Here is a 23,530-nt window from a genome sequence, read left to right as displayed (position 1 = left end):
CCCCCCCCCCCCCCCCCCCCTCTCTCTCTCTTTCTCGCGCGCGCGCGCGCGTTCTCGCTCTATCTCTTCACTTCTTTCTATCTTCTCGGCTTTTTCCGCTTACTCCGGCTGCTTTTATTAACCCTGAACCAACCATACATGCTTCTGGCAGCGACGATACTGCAAATATTTGTCCACCGATTCTACGCCGTTCACAAGCGGAGTGGAAGCGGAAAGGTCGCTGCCCTTCGTAAACGTCGACAGCCGTGATGGAAATTATTGTAAATCTGTACGCGGAGTGATTCACACCAGAAGAGCAGAACACTGCTAATTGTCGAAATTTTTCGGTTAAACAAAAAAATAGAATAAATGAATATGAAGCGGGCATAAAATTAGAAGTAATATTAAAAACAGATGCAAGATATAAATTAATAAAAAAGATGTAAGCATTAGTAAATTTGAAAGTCATTGTACTCTACGAGGAACTATAAATTTATATTCTTAAAAAAAAAATATATTATCGCACGTTACTCATATACATTAACTGTAGATTATCCTCTTTATACATACGTCAAACGTATATTTAAATATATTTCGTGAATAATATCTTGGGAGAAATTAATAAATATAAATATAAAAATCTAACAATATATTGATTCATCGCATATTAATACATACATTAACAAATCATCTAATACAAGCAAGACTTGTAGTGTAACAAAGTTCTGAACCTTTTCTCGAATAATATATATAACCTGAAGATATTTATTGTAAAATAATTTATCCTATAGTGTGTGTAGACTAAATAATGAAGCATGAGCCCAACTGAAAATCAGAACGAGACATTCTGTAGCAAAACCTCTTCGTTTCTCAAGTGGATTAATCAGATTTCACCGCAAAACCTCATCAGACCCCATAGTGCAACGTTAACTTAAATTACCGGTATAATATCCGTGGACAGTTGCGACAATAATCGTGATTCAGATTTAAGGTGCGATTAGGCCTAAAACGTGACTGCCAATCGCTGGAATATTAGGCTAACTTCAAGAGAAAGACCAAAAAATGGCAACAATGATTAGCAATAATTTCCCGATAATCATAGTAATGCACTTCAGTTTCGTCTTACGAAATTTATGCTTATGAGTGAATCACGACGCTCAATTGCGATAGAAAGATCATCTTTCATTAGGATTGCTTTGTCATAAGAGCAACAACCACTTTTGTGTGTGGCAAGATACCTTTGATGAAATCGAAATACCCTTGCCTGACAATCTCGATCGTCTCGATCAAAATTTAACACAAGAAATTCATCAACAGCACATTACAACTTTCCCTGTCCAAACGCTTCCGCATCGACGAGAAAGTTAACACCATCGATGATTCTAATCGCGATATCTTTTCAATATTATATTTTTACCGAAAACGTATTAAAAATATTTTGTACTACTGCATTTATCTCATATCCTTGTATTGAGATTGAGATGTTATTAGCTTCCCTGATAGATAACATTATTATGACACGAATTATATTTCGATTGTTACTCTGCAAAATATTCGTATTACCTTGTTCCTCCCTTTTCTCAACAAGCAGTTATACATGCACGGTAGAAAGTCAGAGGGATTTCTTTCTTCCCGGCATTTCTTTCTTTGACGCATTTACAGTCGATGACATCAGTCATTTCTAAACAAAGCAAGTCTCTCCACGAAGGCATACAAAGTGTTGTACGAAAAAAATAACGTCACTCCACGTTCGTCATGCCTTGCGACAGAAACAGGAGGATGACGATCGCTCAATCGGAATTTCAATTCATTTGCCGACTCGTCCTTTCTCTCTTTCTTTTCGTCTCTCTTTCTCTATCGGCGCGCCCATTTACGACATATTACACCTGGTAACGGACGTGAACACACCATGAAAGAGGAACGGGTAGCTCAAGAGAGCTCATTCGCGCGAATAATTAAGCGAGACCACCACCCATGCGGCATGTCTTGAGTTCTGAGCGTGCCTATCAACGCGTATAATTATCTTGTGAAAGATAATTAATCAACACCCTTAAAATCAAAGAAGCAGAGGTTTACTATTTCAGGAAGAATGCTTTAAAATAAACAGTTCTAATATATTGCACTGAGACAAAAAATAGTCCTGGTAACTACAAAGTGACAATTTTTTAATTTAAGTATACCTACAACTAGTTTTACAAAGTAATAAGAACTAAAGTAGTACTGAATACTGTATTTTTATAGTACTATTCTATTTTTTTACAATATTCAATTATTTTATCCTTATTATTTTACAAAACTAATTGCAGGTACTTAAATTTTAGAGTTGTCAATTTATAGTTGCCAGAACTGTTTTCTTTCTTTTAGTGTGGAGATTAGAAAATGAAGAAAGTCTAATTCAATATTACGCTATTTAACTGGCTATTAGAGATGGTTGTAGTTTCTTTGTAGGTAAGTGTCACGCAACAATGCGATTTCTTGTTACTCCTACCCCTAATAACAAAGCGAAGCAATCATTCTCGCGTGTCATGTTTTAAGGCTGTGAGCTGGCCTCCTCGTGACGGCAATATTTCGTATCACAGTAACCGGTAGCAGCGCATATACGTACGCGTTAAGGATCGGCACGATAATCGCGCGTCGATCTTTGTAAAACTGAGTAATGGAGCACATTACGTTAGCGAGCGACTCCGATGATATTACATTGTACGTTGACGAGGGAAATAAACGAAGAATGTCGGAGACGCGTGAGAATAGAAACATCTCGCGAAGAGGAACGCGCCTCCCTCCCGTCTCTTTAATCGGTGCCACAACTGTAGTTTCACTCTGGAATTTATAATCCCTAACACGACGGCGTTATATGAACCTGTCGTCGCTAATGACTTAGGCTGTGCAAACGGCCAATCGACTTTGAGAAAAAAAAAGAGCGCGAGATCTCACCTCGCATGAAAGCGAGAATCTACTCTCGCCCCTGCGGACGCTGCGATTAGTATGCGATTAAGTTCTGATTTATGGCGGCCGTTAAACGCCTAGATGCGATTGATTTCGTCAATGTCGGCGATCGTTCCAGAGAGCTTTTCGCTCGCGGCGCGTTGGTGGTCAGTATCACGTTGGGCTACATCGTTAATCGAGATCAGTGAAATCAATCCTGAGACTAATCGAGAAGAAAAAAGCAAATACGAGCACGTCGTTATAGAAATTTGTTGCATGATTTCATATACTGAGCATTTTAACTACAGATTAATGTAATAACTGATAAAACACTAAAAGTGCGCCGAGCATATAGATCCGTGTTTTCACCGCGTTAAACGTTGCTGTCCGAGTCTGACATTCGCTTGACTAATACGGGGGATTGCTTACGGCAACGAGAATCAGACAGCCACATTTAACGTTAAACGTACACGGACGTACGTCGCGCGTGTTGCTCCATCGGACAGCATAGTGAGCGTGTTCAGTCATATGCTTTTTCGAGGGATTGACGACGCGGTGCCTTTTGCAACAAAACCCGACCGAGTGGTCGATATAGCCAACAGCGTGGGTGGGTGCGCGTACTCGTTTTCCTCCTCGTCGTAGTATACTCCCTTAAGGGGCTAATACCATGCAAATGAGAACAGTCGCAACAGAAACGAAAGGCGAGAACGGCCTTTAACATATTAGTTTGCGAATTTAAATAGGTCGACGTGAATAGTTGCATTTTCATTGCCATTTCTAGAATGAGACCAGACCAACCTTAGAAAGTGAATACTGGCGAAAGAAAAGATAGGCAATGATAAATTTTTTTTGTGTTCTCTTGAAAGTTCTACTTACAATAAAAAAATCAATTTTATATTAACTACGAAAACCTGTCATTAAAAATTAATTAGAAAATTCTAGAATTTGCCTACACTGAAAGAAAAGATTGGCTGCTGCAGCCGATTTTGGGTTACAGCAACCAATTTTTGGTTGTTGTTGGAGCCTATCTGCAATGTCAGTATAGAATTTCGATAGGCTAACGCAATTAAAAATTGACTGCTGCAACCAATTAAAAATGCTATGCCATATTCAGCTAATCTTTTCTTTCAGTATATTTGCATATATGATTTCAAATGACACCTTGCGATGCACAAATATTATAAAATTAACACATAATATTACTATATAATTTTATACGTGAACGATATATTTTTATCTACATAAAAGGAAATGAATTGCGGAATAGAGTTAAGAATGTCAAGCATAATTATATAAGCCTTTCGCCTTGCGAATATATTCAATGTATTTCTCAGCATATTAGCGCCCACGTGCCTCTACGATAAAGTATAGCTCCTTGAAGACATTTGCAGTCGAAGCGATATCATACCTCACAAAGTAATCATCTATGCGGAATCCAACCGCGCATCTACCGGCCGACTACTGCCGATGAATCATGAAATTACAACGCGGTCGCGCTCCTGTCGTATCTCGTTTAACCCTTTCATTCTAAAAAGACGACCACAACCGACTGACATATTATTACGCACGCTATGAACGACCACGGTCCGGCTGGAACTAATATCACGAGACAACCTCACATCAAGTTCATAATAATGATTAAATTTCATTCCTATTTTTAAAATAAGATATTGCGTTTTATAAAGTGGCTTTTAATCCACTTTCACATAAAAATCTTTTACGATTGATGCTAAATTATTATAAATCAAATATTTCATCAATTATTCTACATAATATCTCGATTAAATCATTCAAGTAAACAATCCAAATATGTCTTTAATATTACAGTTTAATAGAGATTTATGTAAAATGTATCGATTCCCAGTAAAGTGTAAAAACAAATTGTAGTGTCGAGTAAATGAGCTAAAAATTTATAAAAATTGAGTATTATATAAAGAATAAAATATTAATTGTGCATCATATATAGGTTCTCGATTTTAAATGCCAAGCCATTTTTATATAACGTAGAATTAGTAAATGTAAAAACATATCAATAGAATAGATTGAAAGAAAATTTTGTCAATGACTAAATATACCGCTTAATATATTAAAAATCTTTTTGAAATAATATGACGTATTCGACTTTCTTTAAAAAAAAACCGTCAATTAAAATTGCTTGTACTTGTAATTACACATCAAAAGTGCTATCTGATTATAGTAAGTAAATATTGAGCAACGAGTGGCATGCGCGAAGTCGGCAAGAGATAGGAACGTGTAGGTTCTCTGCTAGCAATTATCTTTTCTTGCTATTCATCTGATGATCCGAATGATATCATGTATCTACTTACATGTCGCACCGCGGCTTAGTTCCTATTTCATCATAAGACTTGACTCATCAGACTGCTACATAGCGTATATCAGCGCAGAAATCTATTCAGAGCTCTCAACAACGCGAAAATATTTATCCGGAATTTTAACAGCAAAGAGAAAATCAAAGAAAATTAGTTTTTTTATAAATTGATCACGTATCAATAAGATATACTATTCTAATAATAAAAAATATAACAAGTACTTTTTGTGTGAATAAAAATTTTTTTATAAAATCAATTTTTATTTTTTCTTTATCGTTTTCTTAAAGTTTGAGGTTTTAATATTTCTAAAATATTTGTTTTAATTCGCAAATTTTACGAAGTTACAGGATTTTTATTATAAAATATTATTAATTATCAATAAAATTTACATGTGTCATTGATATTAATATTTTTTTTAACCCTCTGTCATAAATGTAAAACTTTCGTTCATAATCTGGATTGAATGTCAATGTAGATTTTTATATTGCTCCCCGGATTGTATAAAAATTAAAAAAAATTCTTACATACTTATAAAAACTTTAACAAGTTTTTTCTATCATAAAAGTTAGATTGTATTTTATTTACTTTTTATAGATTTAAATTTTTTTTACCAAAATATACACAATTTTAAGAAATCGACTGTACCTTTAAAGTCCAACATTACCGGTGGAGGGTTAATATTCTAACTTGATCGATGAACTGTAGACGAGAGATAAAGGTCAAATCATAGAGGAAAACTTAACGCAATACTCGAGAATTTTAAGAATCAAGTTTGAGTCTTGTTGCTAGCATAGCGTTTCTCCGCGACTTGAGAGATGACCTTTAATTGCGGTGCCAGATACCGACATGACCTCGACGAACGCCAACTATCGGGAGCTTTCGCGTCTAGAAGAGAGGACCCGCTAGTAGCTGGATGAAGAAGGAGGAGATGATGCGGGAGGAGGATGTGATATCCTCCCGTCGTTCCAGGACCCGATTGAGCCGTCCAGGTGAACGTTCCGACACACCAGGACGCCAGAGCGGACTTTAATGAAGAGAGACATCCAGCGTCGCGATGCTTGACGGACTACAAGCGTTGCTAACGCGGCAACGATCCCTCTTCCTCGTCGTCTTATTCCTTTCCCATCTTCCCGTTGCTCATCTTCTTCTTCGTCCACCACCTCCGCGGACTTTCGAGCGACCCTTCGCGCCTCGACCGCACGTTCGGCTTTCTTTGCCAAAGAAACCGCTAAGGTGCGATCAACTTGCTGCCAGGTACTTTCTACCGGTCACGAACGCAAAAAAGGCAGACATATCTTACAAAGATATCTTAGATCGGGAAAAAAATCAAGTGAATCTTTTTTCATTATCCTTATTTACTTTACGATACAAAAAATAAAAAAATCGAATTTCAGAATTAAAAATTCTTTGGCAGAATTTGCAAATTAAAATAATTTTGCCCGAAAAAATCAAGTGAATCTTTTTTTCATTATCCTTATTTACTTTACGATATAAAAAATAAAAAAATCGAATTTCAGAATTAAAAATTCTTTGGCGGAATTTACAAATTAAAATAATTTTGCCCGCTAAGAAATATTTCGATTCCTAGAAAACGTCGCACGTTCGTTATCTTGCGAAATTCTTCAGCAAAATTAAAGTTTAATCCTATCCGTTGATCATCGTTGAGCGGTATCGGCAACCCTTTGTATCACGGAGATAAATACACTGTTCCACTTTCCTCGCGGCGCAATAACGGCGTGTCTTTCCGCGTTACCAGGCCCTTCACCATCGGGTTACATCCCGTGAACTTCAATCATAACGGCGGAGTCAGCGCCATAAATTTGTCACAACGTACGGAGATAGTGCGCGAGACCGTACACGGTACGTACGGTACACGCGAGAGCACGCGGACTGCGCACGATCCTGTCGTGCCCGTGTCGAGCGATAGAGTCGCGGGCGAGGGGCGAGGGGGTCTAGGACGTGGCTACGATGTGGAAAATGTCATCTTCGTGGCGGAAGAGGAGCCTCGACGTGTGCTCCAAGCGTGGGATGTGGGTCGCGAGGTCTGGGTGTGATCAACATCGGCAAAAAAAAAAGAAAGGAGAGGAACGAGAGACACACACGGTTGCGGCGTCTGTACAGCCGACGTTGGAAGGCGCGACCCCCGGGGACACTCACGTCACGCCAATAATGACCGGCTATTACCTAATACCCCCGTGCAAGGGCCGAGCCTGTGATTTTCAATGCTATACGAACAAGTTACCATTGATATGATACCTCAGTTGACATTGCACTCACGATCGGCAGTCGATTGAGACTTCTATGTAGACGCAATGTGTTTCGAGATGTTCATATATTATGAAATACTATGATTTAATTAATACGTGAATTACAAAACTTGGAATAACACAATTTTGAAATTAAAAATAAGTTTTGTAAAAATTATAGTTGTTCGTACAAAACATTTCTCCCAATATAATTTGTCACAAAATCACTATGCGCATTAAGCGCAAATAAAAAAATAATTTTCCTATAAAACTCTTTCCTATTCTTTTCAATTCGTCATCTATATATCTATAAACAGAATATTCTATGAGAAATTGTTTACATAAATTTTAATGTTAATTAACTATTTGCCTCTCTTTAGAGAAAAAATCAGAAATGCATAAAATATTATAAATCATGTATAGTTAATAAATGCTTACAAAATAATAATAGAAGAATGGAATTCCTGAGATTTATTAAAATAAGAGACATGAAAATAGTGTAATAAAATTTGTAATAGTTTCAATTAAAATGAAAAATATATTAAACTTATTACTGTACTTTTAGATACGTATATTTTAAATTCCTCGTCTTAGGTTAATAACACACGTTTCATGACGCGATCCATTAAGTTTCTCTGACAGAAGGCTAGAAATGACTAATTCAATTAGTAAGCACAAATCAAACATAACACGATTGTAATTACGCTGAAGAATTATAAAGGTGACGTAGTTTACGAGTGAAACACCGTGCAAGGTACTTGCGATCGATCACTCGTAATACATGCACCGTAGCGCTAGAATATAGGCCAAGCACGTTTGCACGCGTACGGAACACGAAAATAGAAGCATGCAAGGTTTGCCCCAAATGCAGAGCGATTCTTCATTGTGAAACACGCGCGATCTCGAGGAAATGAAGTCTTGCTACCGGACGTTAATCGATCGTACACTGCGGTCTTTCGGAAATGTGTAAGTAATACCACAAAGACTCGCCAACTTGAGTTAGAGATGATAACAAACCAAGGCTCTATATGTATATCCTTCTTACATTCTTACACCTAAATGTATACACACATATACACTATGCAACACATGCTGTTACGTAAAAAGACAGATTAATTAATAAATTATACCAATATAAAGAAAAGATTGGAATTGATTATTCTGAACTTCATCATAATCATAGCTTTCTCCTCTTTAAATCAATTATTATGACAATATCTTGTATAATCAACTTAAGCTTTGGGCGCTCACGCGCTGTAAATTTCATTTTATCTTCCTTCCGCATACAATGAGCGATAAAGATAGAAAGAAGCTTATAACGTGCGAGCGCCCAAAGCGAACCTAGACTCAGCATCAATCAGACAAATATCTTGTTTTCACATTTAAAGTTTTCACAACAACATGTCGAAAATATATTACTTTGATTATCCAGAGGAAGGAAGCGAAGAAAATATTGCTTGTCTATGCACAAGTGATATCCATACATTTGAAAATGCTATCTTGCTTCAAGTTTGATTTTACGATCTCCATCCGGAGTTTCTCACGAGGGAAATCTTCGAGAGACCGAATGGAACTCATGTATCGCACGGGCCATTCCCTTGCAATTCGCTCACATCGGAGGTCCGCGTCCGTATGCAACGAACAATCCATCCGACAGATGTAACCGTTTGCCCCGACCTCGGCGATGACGCGAGCCATTAATTACCGGAAACGTGACCCGCTCGACGCGCGGCAGTGACACGCGGCGGCGGCATGGCGTATACGAGATCGGATGTTGGCTTGGAAGATATCGTCGTATCACGACTATCACGAGAGATCCGCGCTACGACGAGAGACGTCCGCCGTCAAATCACTTTCTCCCGCCGAACACGTCCCAGACGATTCTCATCTGTCAGAGCAGGGGCGCTAACGGGCGAACCGATCAGTTTTCGATCCCCCGCCTGGGACCGCAACTGCAACGCTCGGAAATCGATGGATCGTGCTGTCGCTTAGCCTGAGAGAAACGTCCAGACTGGCGCGAGCGAGCGACACGTCCTCCTTTTAGAGTCGTGCGACGAGTATAACGAATGAATGAATCGGTTCGCGCAAATCATTCGCGAATAATTCGATCAATATGCGACGCAAGAAAGTAACAAAAATATTTATTTAAATTCCAATCGATTGAATTTTTAAGTCTCAAAAGTAAGGAAATATCATTGATATATATAAATAAAAATTTTTTATCATCTTGATTCTTATCCCTATTAGCAAAATATATGTACATCACAAGCAGTACCTTTTAGAGAAAATAAAAATTGAACAATGCATTGATATATTTAACGAGCACGCGACTCCGATAAAGATGCAAGATAAAAGACATACATCAATGGATAGGGTTACATTCACGGCGCGCTCACGGTTAATCGGAAAGGAAAGACGCGGTCGGTCAAGCGGAATCAATTGTAATATGGCCGCGTGCGGTAAGCCGCAAAGTCGCTATAATACGTATCATGAATAGGAAAACGACAAACCGCGAAATTTAATTGGTTATTACTCCTCTTCAAGCTTGCTGTCAAAACAGGAAAAGCTCGCGACCTTGAAAGTCGATCCCGAACCAGCCGCTCTAACCGGCGCGGCACGTTGAACACGATGTGAAACACGTAACACTCACTGCCTCCCTGATTCGACTCGAGCCGAGGCACAAACACGATGTAAAACATATATTTAACGGTAGTCGGGTACCGTAGCGAGGATTGTAATCGTATACGTTTAAAGTGGTAGGTATCGAATGTTGCTGTTCCGCAGTCGGACAATATTAATGACGAGAGCACGCAGCCGTTTCGAGAAAGTTCATTGGCTTTCGTTGTTTTCGCACCGCCGCGCAAATCGTGCATAAACGTAATTGCAAGGATGTCTTATGCAACTAATCGCCAAGCGGAAAGAAGTAAACGCGTCCCACCGGTCGCTAATCATGTACTTTGATCTTGCGATAGACGATTCGTATTTATTTTTGAAACAACAAATCTTATATCTTATGAGTTACAGGAAAAATACTTTTCGATTGTAGTAACTATCTTCTATTAATTGGAGAAAAAACTTAGTGATGCTGTAATATTATGCCTTATTATTTGTACCAATGTAGATTAATTTTAATCACAGTTTGAATTACTTTTCATTTTTTCTAATTCTTAGAACTAGACGAGATAAAAAGTACATTAAATCGAGATTAAAGTTAATCTACATTAATAGAAATAAATATATATCCTTTATGGGTTTTCTACTTAACAAGCCATTACCTAAGCTTGAGTCTTAAGCCGTAAGAGATTAACTAATCACAGTCGAATGTGAGAACAATAATTAGCCATGATTGGTCAATTTATTACGACTTAAGACTTAGGTAATGGCTTATATTGAAAAAGCCCATTACTTTACAATACAAGAAATAATGTTAGTCCAATTGTTGACTTTCGATTCTAGCCAGTTTGTTAATTATTTGTTTGCCTCGTGTCCACGCCTGTCGCGGCATGATTCTGCAATTGCAAAGAGAACAAGCGAGCCCCTTTGGGTACGCACGAACATAACCCGGAAATCAGGGAACACAATCCGACATCAGGGGCCCGATATGCACCAGAGTGCGCGAACGTTGACACCTTATTATCGTCGCGCCTCGGGCTGCGATCGTCAGGAAGACATCGGCACTCTCTGCGATCTCCGTTCCTCACCGCGCTGCAGCGAAAGTCACTGGGAGGAAAGAATGGCCCGCTAAACTATATACCGATCGGAAGTCACGCGGAATAATCCCGGTTCGGCCTGTCGCTCTCGAGAGACTCGCGCGCCATGCGATTCGATCGCAACCTCGGCGAACACCGATGATCTCGAACCAGCCATGGTTCAATAAGAGAACGACTCTTTATTTGACCCTTACACCTCGGAACGTCGAAATAAAAGAAGCTAAAGAGAAACTCGGTCAAACCTCGTCCGACTTCTTTGGAAATCATGGATTCTAATCTGTTTTGAGTAGGCAATGAACAAACACTTGCTGTTAACATTAGAATGAATAGTCTCAAGGCTATAAACAAAACTGCGTGTAACGGATAAATGTATAAATTTTTATAAATATCCCTCCAGCTGCAACATGGATTTTTGTCCAGTCCAATTTTTTTTACTATTCTAGACATTTAAAAAAAAACGAGTTTTTAATATCTTTATTATATTATACCAAATAATTGTTTAACTCAATGTTAAAATCTTCACTTAATAAAAATTGAAATTAAAGTAAAAATGAAATTTCCCTTATGCCAAAAAATCCAGATTGCAAACGGAGGTATATGAATAAATTTACTTGTGTGTGCTTAACAATTTGTACTGACCTAAATATATCACATATTGTTTAAATATAAATTTATCTTTTAAACATTACACGCATAGTTTAGTTGGATTTTATTACCAATTGCGTATATTATTATAATAATATACGCAATTGGTAATAAAATCCAACATTGAAAATTGTGAAATTGAATATTGCGAGATATAAGCATATTACAAGGTGAAAAAAAAATAAGATAGTAATTCTAGTGTGGTTAGAAGACGAGATTTGAGGTTGGGGTTAATAAAAACAGACAGCACAAAAAGGATCTTGAATGACAAAAAAAAAAGGATGCACTACATGTTACAGTTATTTTTTTCCTCCTGTAACCTGGTTCTTCTTCTTCCCCTTATTCTTCTGCGAGAGACAATCCATCTTTCACAGATGAACATAAACGCCATGTCAGATTATCAGGGGAAAAAAAACGACGGAGAATTGGAGAGCACGAAAAGAAAATCAGTAAACCTATATCGGTTTCGCGATGCATTACCTTTGCTTTAGCGAAATATCACGTAAAAAAGTTGTTACAATCTTTACCTTCCTCGCTTTTGAAACGTAGAACCCTTGTAAAAACATGCCCTGTGATTTGGGATAAAAAAAAGAAAAGAATTACTGTAATTTTCTGCAACTGTGTTGCAAAATATACAAGATTTCGATGTCGTATTTTGTTTCACTAAACAGATTTTCACGAAAAGAGTTTATCAAAGGGAAGTTTACTAAAATACTTCAAAAATGCTAAATTATCTTCTGCCATTACAAGTTAATAAATAAATTAATTAATTAAAATAGGGTCAATTTTTTTATATCTCACAAAAAAACTCAAAAACTCTCAAAAAATTTTTCAACGTGGGACTTAGAAAATTTTCGACTACCTAAAAAATTTTTTGAGAATTCCAGTAGTTCTGATTATCGTTTTCGGCAGTTCTCGACGAAGTTCTATCGGAAAGTATCAGGTGACAAAGCGATTGGACCAACGATATTCAAGATACGCAGAATTAAAGAAGTGATCAAAAATTGTTTTTTTTTTTTTAATTTTCTTGTTTGTCAAAATTGTTTTTTATATGTCAGGAACTCTAGGTATTCACTAAACAAAGCTATTGAACCGCTCAGAACTATTCGATCTCGAATTTCGCTGAGAAGTTAGCACCCCATTTTTCAAAAATTATTTAAAAATAGTTATTAAGCGGAACTCTTGTTATAAATTATAGAGAACTCTTCGTCTGAACAAAAGGAAACGGGAACTCTAATCAGAACTATGGAATTTCAATATTGGGGTGCTAACTTAACATACGCGATCCTTGACTTTCCTGTAGCAATAGAAGCATCTTTTTGTTCTTCATGACAAAACAATTTTACAAAAAGATCATCTCTCGTCCGTCAATCCACCAAGGAATCGTTCCAGAAAATATACTGTTTAAATAATCTATAGAATAATCCACGTTAACTCTATTTATCCTTCAAGTGTTATGCAGCTTTGTTAGATTCGCCAGAATGCGCAAAGAGCAACGGTATCTACCCTTTCTAACTTTAAAGCCTATCAAGTATGAGTGCGAGCGCGTGCGTTCGCAATCGGTTTTCCTGACTTACGACCGTACATATTGACGAAGAGCATAGCTAAGAGAAGAGTATAGTGGTTGTTGGCGGCGGCGGCGGCGGCGGCGGCGTAAAACCGTCATTACCGCCAATTACAATAAATCCCGCGCCGTATTCTCCGCTTATCGTTTTCTGTGCGTCTACGCTGGAGGTGCGGTTTAATCTATAATCCGATGTGAAGGTAATGGAACATAGATATACGGGGTGTTCCGAACTTAGTATTGAATAGATTAATAGTAGAATACCAAACATCAAATCGAGAAAAATAATTTCTTCAATACAAAAAAAGCATAATTCTCAAACTCTTAAAAAAATTTAAAGAATACTGGCAATTAAACTTCAAGGGTATTATGCAAGTACCATTGGATTCCAAAAACTATTTTCGAGCAATTTGCTTTTCAAGATATTTAATATAAAAAAAAAAGTTGTAATAAAGTTCTCTCAACAAGTTTTAAAAAGATATCTTCATTTCCCCAATAAACTTGAAGAGTCATCATCAGGATATATATCGCAAATGTCAAGACACTCCGTATAGATGCGTGTTTCAAAGGAGAGGTTCTCTCGCAAGAGGAATAGAACGAAAGGGGCAGCGAAAGGAGAGTAACAGAGTGAGGACTCGACAAAAAGACGGAGGAAAGCGGGTGTGCGCAGCAAGCACAACTGGCGCGGGTAATCATTTTCCGCAGCTACACTTTCACGACTGATGATCGGGTAGCGTTTCAGCGGCGATCGACACCGGTCGACCGGCCAGATTTACTCCTCCCTGTAATGTACGTGTGCATACGCCGCTCGTGAGCGTATGTACATGCACGGCGTGTATGCGTACGCCACGTATTCGTGGACACGACGAACGTCAACTCGCGCCCGAGCTAATGCTGGTGTAAACGCAACCACCGCGCGGATACCACTTGGTGCTCACTCGCGGAGCTCCGCTATACACCGCCTCGAGACTTCTCTGTCGCTCGTCTAAAGACAAGTGGAATAAACTTGCACGCACCCATGGGACTTCCGCGAGGCGCGTCAGCTCGCCCGCTAGTAAAACCGGGTCCCGCTATATGTAGATGATTACTGATTACTTTGAATTGTAGCCGAACGTCAGACGATCGATTTCGAACGTATAGAATCGTATCTGGAAATCTAACTGTTATTTACAGTTATACGCGATAAAATTAAAATGTTACAGCAGTCATTTTTTCATTTTTAAATAAAGAACGTATACTCACTAAAAATTTTTAAGTGAATCTCACTTTGAAGCGTGAAATCTTATTCTTATTTCTTAAAGATTGAAAATTAAACTATACTCTTTTCGAGGACTGGCCCAATTTTCTCTCCTTAAAGTGAGATCCCGTTCCAAAGAATTTAGAGATTACGATTCAATTTCTCGAATATACAATTTGATTTTTGATAATGAGGACACAGTGTATAAGAAAGAGTACAAAACAAAGGGGAACATTACCGGATCGGGCAATGTAAAAGGTAGATTAACCAGAGGTACTAGTTGGACTTGTTACAATTCTGCCTCTTGAAAGACTCCAGCAAAACGGCGTGGCCGCCGATGCACGACGCCCGTATTGGAGTGCACGTGGTGACTCTCCAGCGACCGCGCAACCACAGCCGTGGTCCAGATAGATCACGTCTGATATAATTAATGAGCACGACCCGCAATTCCCATACACACCTCCGGCTCGCCCGGTCCGCCCTAACAAGCACCTCGGCGAACCTAAGCTAACCCGTGCAACCGAGAAGTCGAACTTGTTCCGTTCGCGGCGAAGCGGCATTATGTAGGTATCTGGGTGAGAGAGTCCGCGCTTCCCTGCTCGCGATCTTTCCAATAAAAATTGGCGATTACGATTCGACCGACCGTACAGTTGCCAATTATACAAACGGCACGTTTGTTTTAAAACGATAATATGGTATGAATACTTTTCATACCATATATTTTATTTGTACTATATACACACACATATATATATATATATTTATTATGTAAATTTATAAATACATTTGAGGGAGTTTTTTAGAGCGCCTAACAACGCTTATTAACTCTTAATACACGATGATTTTCCGGTCCTTTACTACACAATGGGTCGTTCATATTCCCGATTAATTTTTATCACTCTTACAAGTATACAAAAATTATTCTAACATGTACGTACTTTACAAAGTGTATGTAAGATACTTAGACCATTATTTAACAGTGTTTATGGTATTTAAAAAAAAGAAATGCTCAGGATACGAATGACCCAATCATGTATACTAAGATTTAATAATAATATTAATTTTGATGAAACGATGATATTATCTCAATGTTAAAGATAGGCACATAAAAAATCAATAACAAAGTATTCCTCATACTACTATTGTTTTGTTCTTTTTCTTCTACATCATACATGGATATGACAATCATCTGTAGAAAGAAAATGTAAATACAAACACTGAGTAATCTAATATCTAATGTTCAAATACGTCCTATTAAATTTTAGTAAAAATAAATAAAAATATTAATATATGAATAAGAGTATTTTATGTATATTGCATTAATGCGGATTAGACAAGTGACTTTAGTTCCATGCGATGTATATGGATGCGAATAAGTCAAGTGGCGCGAGGGGCATGTCTCTGGACGAGGTCGTGCAGAGAAAGTCGAGATGCTTAAACTTTCAATCAGGATGTCATAAGCGTTAGGCGAAATAACGTTCTATATCAGATATATTCGCTGTCATATTTCTTTGTGCGAATTGTCACCAGTAAGATCAAAGGAGACGAATTCTAATCGTTGTGCCTACATCAAATTCTACATGATACACGACAATTCATTAAATAAAATCGATATCGTGGGATTGAACAATATAATTAATATTTATTGATAACGATAGCTAGAAGTCTGAACTTAGTAGGATGTAAGAGAAAAAAGAATTCGATACAAAAAGGAATACATTTATAAAAATGACAAAATAGAGACAAAAATAATGAAGAGAAAAGAATTATAAAAAATATCTGAAATTAACACGAGAAAGCCTAAAAGTAAAATATAACATAATGCAAAATCATCTTGTAATAAACATCTGTAGTAAATATCTCTCGCTAATAAATTTTATTGTATTGCTGTTGCTTCATAATTATTGTCAACATGAATATTTATAAAGATATAAACGACAGAACTTCATAATTGCAAATAATATTAAATCTTTCTGATATTCGATAAACCGTATACATTCGATGACCGTAACCTCGCGTCGACACTAACGGTGCCGTCAAAGAAGGTACACATGTATGTTAAAAGAAGCGCACAATGTCTATCCATTTGAATACAAACCACAACTATGGTTACCGCGCGCAAAGCAGTAAAGCGAATTGCAACACATATACCGTGTATGGGCAAAGGAAGGCTTCCTTGTTCGTAATTTATGTTCTTGCTCTTAATGCGCTACTAGCAATGATTAAAACGTAATTTCCACGGATAGGAAGAAATACGGCGTACTTGCGTTTTCCTTCGCTTTGATTTACGGCGCTTTATTTTTCTTCGTCATGATTTATACCGACGATCGTTCTCCCGTAAACGCTCTCGCGAAACACGACGTCCGATTCATTCCACACTTTATCGAATAAAATCTAACAGTTTATACACGTATAAACGACTTCTTAGAAACTCAGCTTATGTTGTTTAATTGTGAGAATCGAACTTTTTGATTATCAGAAACGAAGACTAAAATCTTTAAATTTTGCTCCATTCTGAGATATTATTTTATAATAAATTTCATTAATCGATTCAAAATACTCGAACGGACTTACCCCACAGCACACAGGAACTAGTATCTCCTCATCCGCAGGATCTTTCGGTGCGTCCTCCTCCTCTTCCTTCACAATAATCGTTAATTCCGAGTTGAGATCTGTCGCGATCTCGGTTGCTTCTGGAACTTCTGCTATCAATGTATCGCTCGAATCGCACTTATTCAGATTCGTGTCTTCCGTCGTTAATGTCTCGAGTGAGATCGCCGCGTCTTGTTTTTCTTCATCGCGGAAAAGCTCTGATTCCTTCGTCGGAGTTTTCTCGTCCGAGACAGGTTGTTCTGGATTTCCGTCTTTGATGTCCTCGTACAAAGACGTTCTGCTTCTGCTAAGATCGGCCCTACGATCCTCTTCCAATAGTCTGGTGAGAGCGTCATGCGGAATTTCCTCCAAGTTCTCGCCCCTCGAGAAATTCTCCTCGAGCGTTTCAGGCACAGGATCTTCGACAGACTCCACATCACGGACCGCTTCCTTGAGTCTCTCTTCGGGGAATTCCGTGTACTTCTCCGGAGGTTCATCGTGATCCTCCTGCTGACTCACGCAAGTTGGAACGTCGTCCAAGTACCACGAAGTGCAGTTCTCCTGGCGTCTCTTGTCTGCGACGTTCTCATCACCTTTCGACAGCGCGCCCTTGCACTTTTTCAGGTAGCTTTTTACTTTCTTAGTCTTACTTTTCCTGGTCTCCTGGCTGCGTGGCAAAGTGTTGTCCACGTTATCGCCCGCATCCACTGATATTACTTCCGCAGGCGGTTTCAATTGTGTTTTCTCGGAATTGTGCGCGTCTTTCACCTTAGAATCGACGGCACCGTCAAAACAGACGCACGAATCCTGCTGATCAGCAGCCAAAGTCCATGTCTCTTCTTTCTCCGGCGGCCGGCGATCTGCCGGTATCACCTGTTACAAGAATAAATGTATATTATTCTCAAGAAATATACAAATATTATCATAAAATCAATTAAGTTCATATAGGTTCATTAATTGCTCGCATTCTCCACTGTCGTTGCGTCTATCGCTGATCTATTTCTACATCATTATAAATCTAGCAGATATCGGTGGCAGAAATTTTCCCACAGTACATTCACATTTCGCGACTGATTAATTTACATAATCAATAAAAAAAAATCTCGATTGTGCGCGATAAGAATTGCGTCAGCTCGAACGTAAGTTGAACGATATGGCGCGACTGGTCACTCGATCGCTTTCATAATAATCTGTTAGATCGATTAGATAGTACAATATGGTTAGGCACAACTATATCGGCAACAATCATTCGACTAGTTGCAATGCGACACGTAAAATAAAAAGGTTATAATAAATATCGATAAGAAACGACGACAACGATGATGTTGTAGTTAGCTAATATCAACCCTAAACGATGCATAACGATGACATTTTACACCGCGGCTATGCGAAGTATGCGCCCATAATACCACCGGGAATACAACTTCCTCCCGTAATATTTCCAATTTCATAATGCGCCAGCCTCTTGGTTTCCTGCTCTCTGAAATACGACGATGCGCCGTTCCCGAGGACGTGAGTCATCGCGCGCGTGAAACACAAATATAAAGTGCTCCAGCTACCTCCCCTCGCATTGGTCAGGTAGGTATGAGAATAACCAAAAGATGGGATCAATTCCTCGCAAGCACAATAAGAAGAGAAGAAATAGTCAAGGTCTAGTGCGCAGCTGTAAATATTTGTAACGATTGTATCAATAAAAATAATGTATATATTGGTAACAAACGTTTTAATGTTATATTTCTATTTCAAATTCTCTTCTTAATGACTCAAACAAGATGCTCGTAATTTTTTAAAGATATCTATTCAAAATTTCTAAGTACTTACTGTAAAATATTTGCAACAATTGCATCATTAAAATGTTAATAATGTTTTAACGTTATTTGTATATTTCAAATATCCTTCTTAATAATTTAAACGGGATATTTAGTTTTTAAAGCTACCTATTTATATAAAATTTCTAATATCTTAAAAATTATTGATAATTGATAAATACAAATATAAAACGATTGGTACATTCCTAAGTGATCTTCTGGCGGTTTCTATTTCTACTGCAAACTGCTTTCGAAAAGTGTTTAATTAACTATTTTTATGTATGACTCAACCTTGACAATGTGATTATCTATTTCGCTGAATCTGCGAAATAGATGATCACGTCACTGTCAAGGTTCCGCGATCTCATCTTCAGGCTTCCACGTAAGCGCGCGAAAGTTGCAGACGAATATCCGTTCCCGAGTAAATCTTGGCCTAGCGAAGTTTGCATGTTTCTGCGACGAGCAAAAATAGCTGCGCAAGCGGATCGACAGCGGCCAGAGCTGGTTTTATATCGTTCTCTGCGAGAGGAGGGCCTGCGAGAACCCGGCTGGAGATCGAATCTCTGCGATGATGCGATAGCGAGATGAGGCGTGGGAGCGAAGTCGGGCTAATCTTTCGAGCAGCATGAGCAGCTCTCATTCGGAGCGCGTGTCTCCTTCGTCTGCCGCTGCTCTTGTGCCATCAAGAGGGAAAGTTCCCTCGAGTGTCTGATCGTGTGCCTTTCCTCGCGCGTCGCGACCGGAAAAGTGCACGCGAAGAATAAATCAAGAGCGTAATAGAACAGAGCGAAACTGTTCATTGTGCGGCGCAAAACAGCCAAAACGATAAGCGACGGCCGGTTACTCCTTCTCTCCCTCTCTTTCTCTCCTTTTCTCGAAGCACGATTGAAAACGTGTTTAGTGCTTTAATCAAATTATTAACCGACGGCGAAATCGGTGCTTTCCCCTCCCTCGTAAATTTTACTCTCGTTTCCCGCAGCACGACTGTTAGGTACTTTATTACAATGAGAGATCCGAACCTATTAGAGAAACTCGGAACAACCGGACGCTGCGCTGGCTTGCTAGATGGTTAAATGAGTCGATCGATGGCCCGTGCTAACTGCCTCGGCAACCAATAATAATTACTCTTTTCTCTGCGTCTCGACTATATACATACTCATACGCACATATGTCATGTACGCCATAACTCATTTTCTTTCTTGATATGTGAAATCGGCGTGTATATTTCGCGTTGCGTCGTGCTCCACTGTCGGGCTGAATTGCCATAACGGTTGAACCATGGATAAGAGATGTGCATATGTAATTGTATGATACGTGTATCGCGCATGTATTTGCACGGAAACCGCTGAAGAAACGATCGTAGCCTACGGTAGTCTCGGTAACGAGAAGTCGCCAATCGTCAATACACGGGCATATAAATGGCCGCGATAGCGAGTACGTACGATCATTGTGCAACGTCAAAGAGAGATATGAACGTGGATAATTACACAACGAGTACTCAAGCGCACAATGAAATATCATGTCATCGCATTACGAAATGCGCTCCTGTGAGAAGGATTTAACCCGCAATTGATGTTGCATCCATCGCAATTGCGATTTATTAGTCACGTGGGAAAAACACAAAGGGAAAAGAAATTTGGAAAATTTAGAGAAAAGTTAGAAAAGAAATCAAATGTCTGTCGCGTTGGATCTTTCGAAACTCAAATGGACCTAGCGAACAATTCGTTCGTATTTTTTCATCGAAATTCCGTTTCAGTTTATTCAGACTGTTATTATATTGTTAAATATCAAAGGAACAATAACCCAAAAAAGCTCTGAAGTTAAAAATAACATTTTATTATTTTTAACGGCCATACATCATATTGTCAAATATAAATCAATCCATTTCTGTGATTAATTTCACAACGTCCATATTAAAGTGTGCACTAAGAATAAGTAAATAATAAAGTAAATTTAAATCAAATTTAATACATTTTCTTGAATTAAATTGTTTGACTCTATTGTTTTCATGAAATTAACATTTTATATTAAACAGAATCAATGATGAGGCCTACAAAAATGATTACCTACAAATAACTCAAATTGAATACCCATAATTTGACATTATAAAAACAATGTGCCGTCGTAATCATGCAATGACCTAAGGTACGCGAAACTAGAAGGCACATTCCATTGCAATATAGTCATCAATTACGGAACCGCGATACGAGACCGACCGTGCTGCTATGAAAGAGAAGCGCATAAAATAATAAATAATCTCTATTACACGCGCGTACAATAAATCAATGCCTATCTAGACTGACGTGTGATATGCGATTCCGGGTGCACTCCGCCGCGCGAATACATCCCCGAGCGATCCGGGACGCACCTCTGCGAAGGAACGTCTTTGACACGGTGCGCCGAATCGCAAAGGCGCGCGATTAATCTTCGTATCCTCTCGCGTTACCGCGAAGGCGTTCGCGCGATATCGGCAACAATGTTAATTAGTCCGCGGGATAATTTATACCCCCGGCACTCCATCGTCGTCCAGGAGCGGATTGCTACAGGGAAGGGCAGAGAGCGCTCCGGACGTGGACGTAAATCACGGACGAGATGCGACGTATGGAGAAAACCTGGCTCTTCTCGTCTTGCTCGAGAACATCGCCGGTTAAATATTGAATGAAGATCCCGTCCACGCACACGTGTACGTGTAAGTAGATATATGTGTACGTATGTATACAGGACACGACCGGCGTGTTAGACTGTCTCGGCCTCCTGGACGGTGTTACCGGTCAACGAAGCATACCACGGCGATAGCACCCACTTTATTACGGCGACCATAACCGTGGATAACGTATTTATCGGCTAGTAATTCGCACCACTTACCTACTATAACTAAGCTCTCATGATGAAAATTACGAGCCTAATCTGGACCTACGAGTAAGGAATGTGTGTGTGTGTGTGTGTGTGTGTGTGTGTGTGTGTGTGTGTGTGTTTGTCGAAGTAACATGTTGATTATCTTGATAACTACTCGATAAGATGCAATTATTTATTATGTTTCAAAGCATCATCTTCCGCAGTTTCCATTCGCTTAAATGAAGCAAAAGATAGCGTCATCTTTCTCGAATGTTAAAATACGATGTGTGACTTTGCTCGCAGCTTGGCAACAAGCAGTATGTTAATGAGAACCGGCTGTATCATTTACATTGTTTCGACACTATTTGCATCGAATACGACAGCTAAGCCAATCAGTGTCAATCACAATCAAATTTCGCACAAAGATCAGCACAGTGACAAGCAATCGCGACCTGCTTAAGCTACATTACTTGTTGTGCCTTATTTTTAAGCTATTCTTGTCGTGCCACGTTGCAGTAAATGATACCATTTGCTGCAGCGTAGCGTGCAGCAAGAGAGACGTTGACAACTCGCTGAGTAACCCCCTCCACCAATCTGCCGCAGTCCTTATCGTTTTTTCGCAAGTATAATTTCTATACAGTTGTTGTGAACGATTAATGAAAAATTAACGATATACAAAATCCACAATAACGAAAGAAATAAAAAATGGATGTCAAGAAAAGTGTAATTATTTCTGAATGTTCTATCACAGCTTAACAATTAAATCGTTTCGAGTAACTATTAAGTATAAATAAATGTAAAATAAAAAGTAATATTAAAAAAAGTACTTCTTATATTTTCTAACTTATTCCCATTTAGCGTTATATAAATGTAACTCTACTTTAAGTACCCTGTATATAAAAAAATAGCAATATTGTTAAATTCTTTATACAAACCACGTAAAAAAGATTTTTTTAAATATTCGCTAATTTTTTGTCGGAGCTATAGCATTAAGAGGACTGTTACAGATCGCACGTGGCTTGCGATTTAATTTAATGCAATGTGTGACCCCAAGGACAAAATCCACAGAACGTTGTTATTTGAGGGAGAAAAAGTGTTTTGCTACGTGGTTGGAGTCCCCATGGCTGCTGCGCATCTGAGAGCAAGGGTGGAAACTGTGGGGCGCACGCGAGGGTTGCGATCGATATTAGCCCCACCCCGATGCAATCTCACGGGAAACGGAAGCAGTGTTGCTGATCCGCTTGCATCCGGCTAGACGGATATATGTTTAAAGTTGGAAACGAAAGAGTATGCGTTTTCAAATATCAGCACACGGTCTAACTATAGCCTACTACGTCTGATTGATATATGTTAGATTGTAATAATATATATTATACAAGATTATAGTAACGTATGCAAAGATATATTGGCAGAATAAATGAGATGTTACCAATATTTTTCAATAAACGTATAGATAGTAATTATTAGCAATTCTATCCGTTCACATTCATTTATAATATCGCCACTAAAATATAAAATTATAGACAATAATGATTACAACCTCTATTATATGGATTCGAAATATTTCTTGTAAGTAATATTTTATCTTAATCTATGCCTTCTCCGAGTCCAAGTACTGCTATTTGTACTCATAAATGCGAGCGTGGGCGTAGACCGTAA

At 38.5% G+C, this 23,530-nt stretch overlaps 1 protein-coding gene across 3 annotated transcripts in view; it reads right to left on the bottom strand.

Annotated features, from left to right (window-relative positions):
- Positions 1-23,530, bottom strand: part of LOC108759792 (puratrophin-1) — a 341,347-nt gene that overhangs the window by 278,559 nt on the left and 39,258 nt on the right. For all 3 annotated transcript variants that reach the window (XM_018505420.1, XM_018505418.1, XM_018505419.1), the window contains exon 2: positions 17,211-18,101. Coding sequence is in view for 2 of the 3 variants with exons in the window: in XM_018505418.1 (XP_018360920.1) it covers positions 17,211-18,101 (891 nt within the window). In the remaining variant the exon portion in view is untranslated. The remainder of the gene's footprint in view (positions 1-17,210; positions 18,102-23,530) is intronic.

This window comes from Trachymyrmex cornetzi, unplaced genomic scaffold, assembly GCF_001594075.2.
Source record: "Trachymyrmex cornetzi isolate Tcor2-1 unplaced genomic scaffold, Tcor1.1 scaffold205, whole genome shotgun sequence".
Lineage (NCBI taxonomy): Eukaryota > Metazoa > Arthropoda > Insecta > Hymenoptera > Formicidae > Trachymyrmex > Trachymyrmex cornetzi.
Note: the sequence above shows the minus strand (reverse complement) of the source record. Positions and strands in the feature narration are given on the sequence as shown.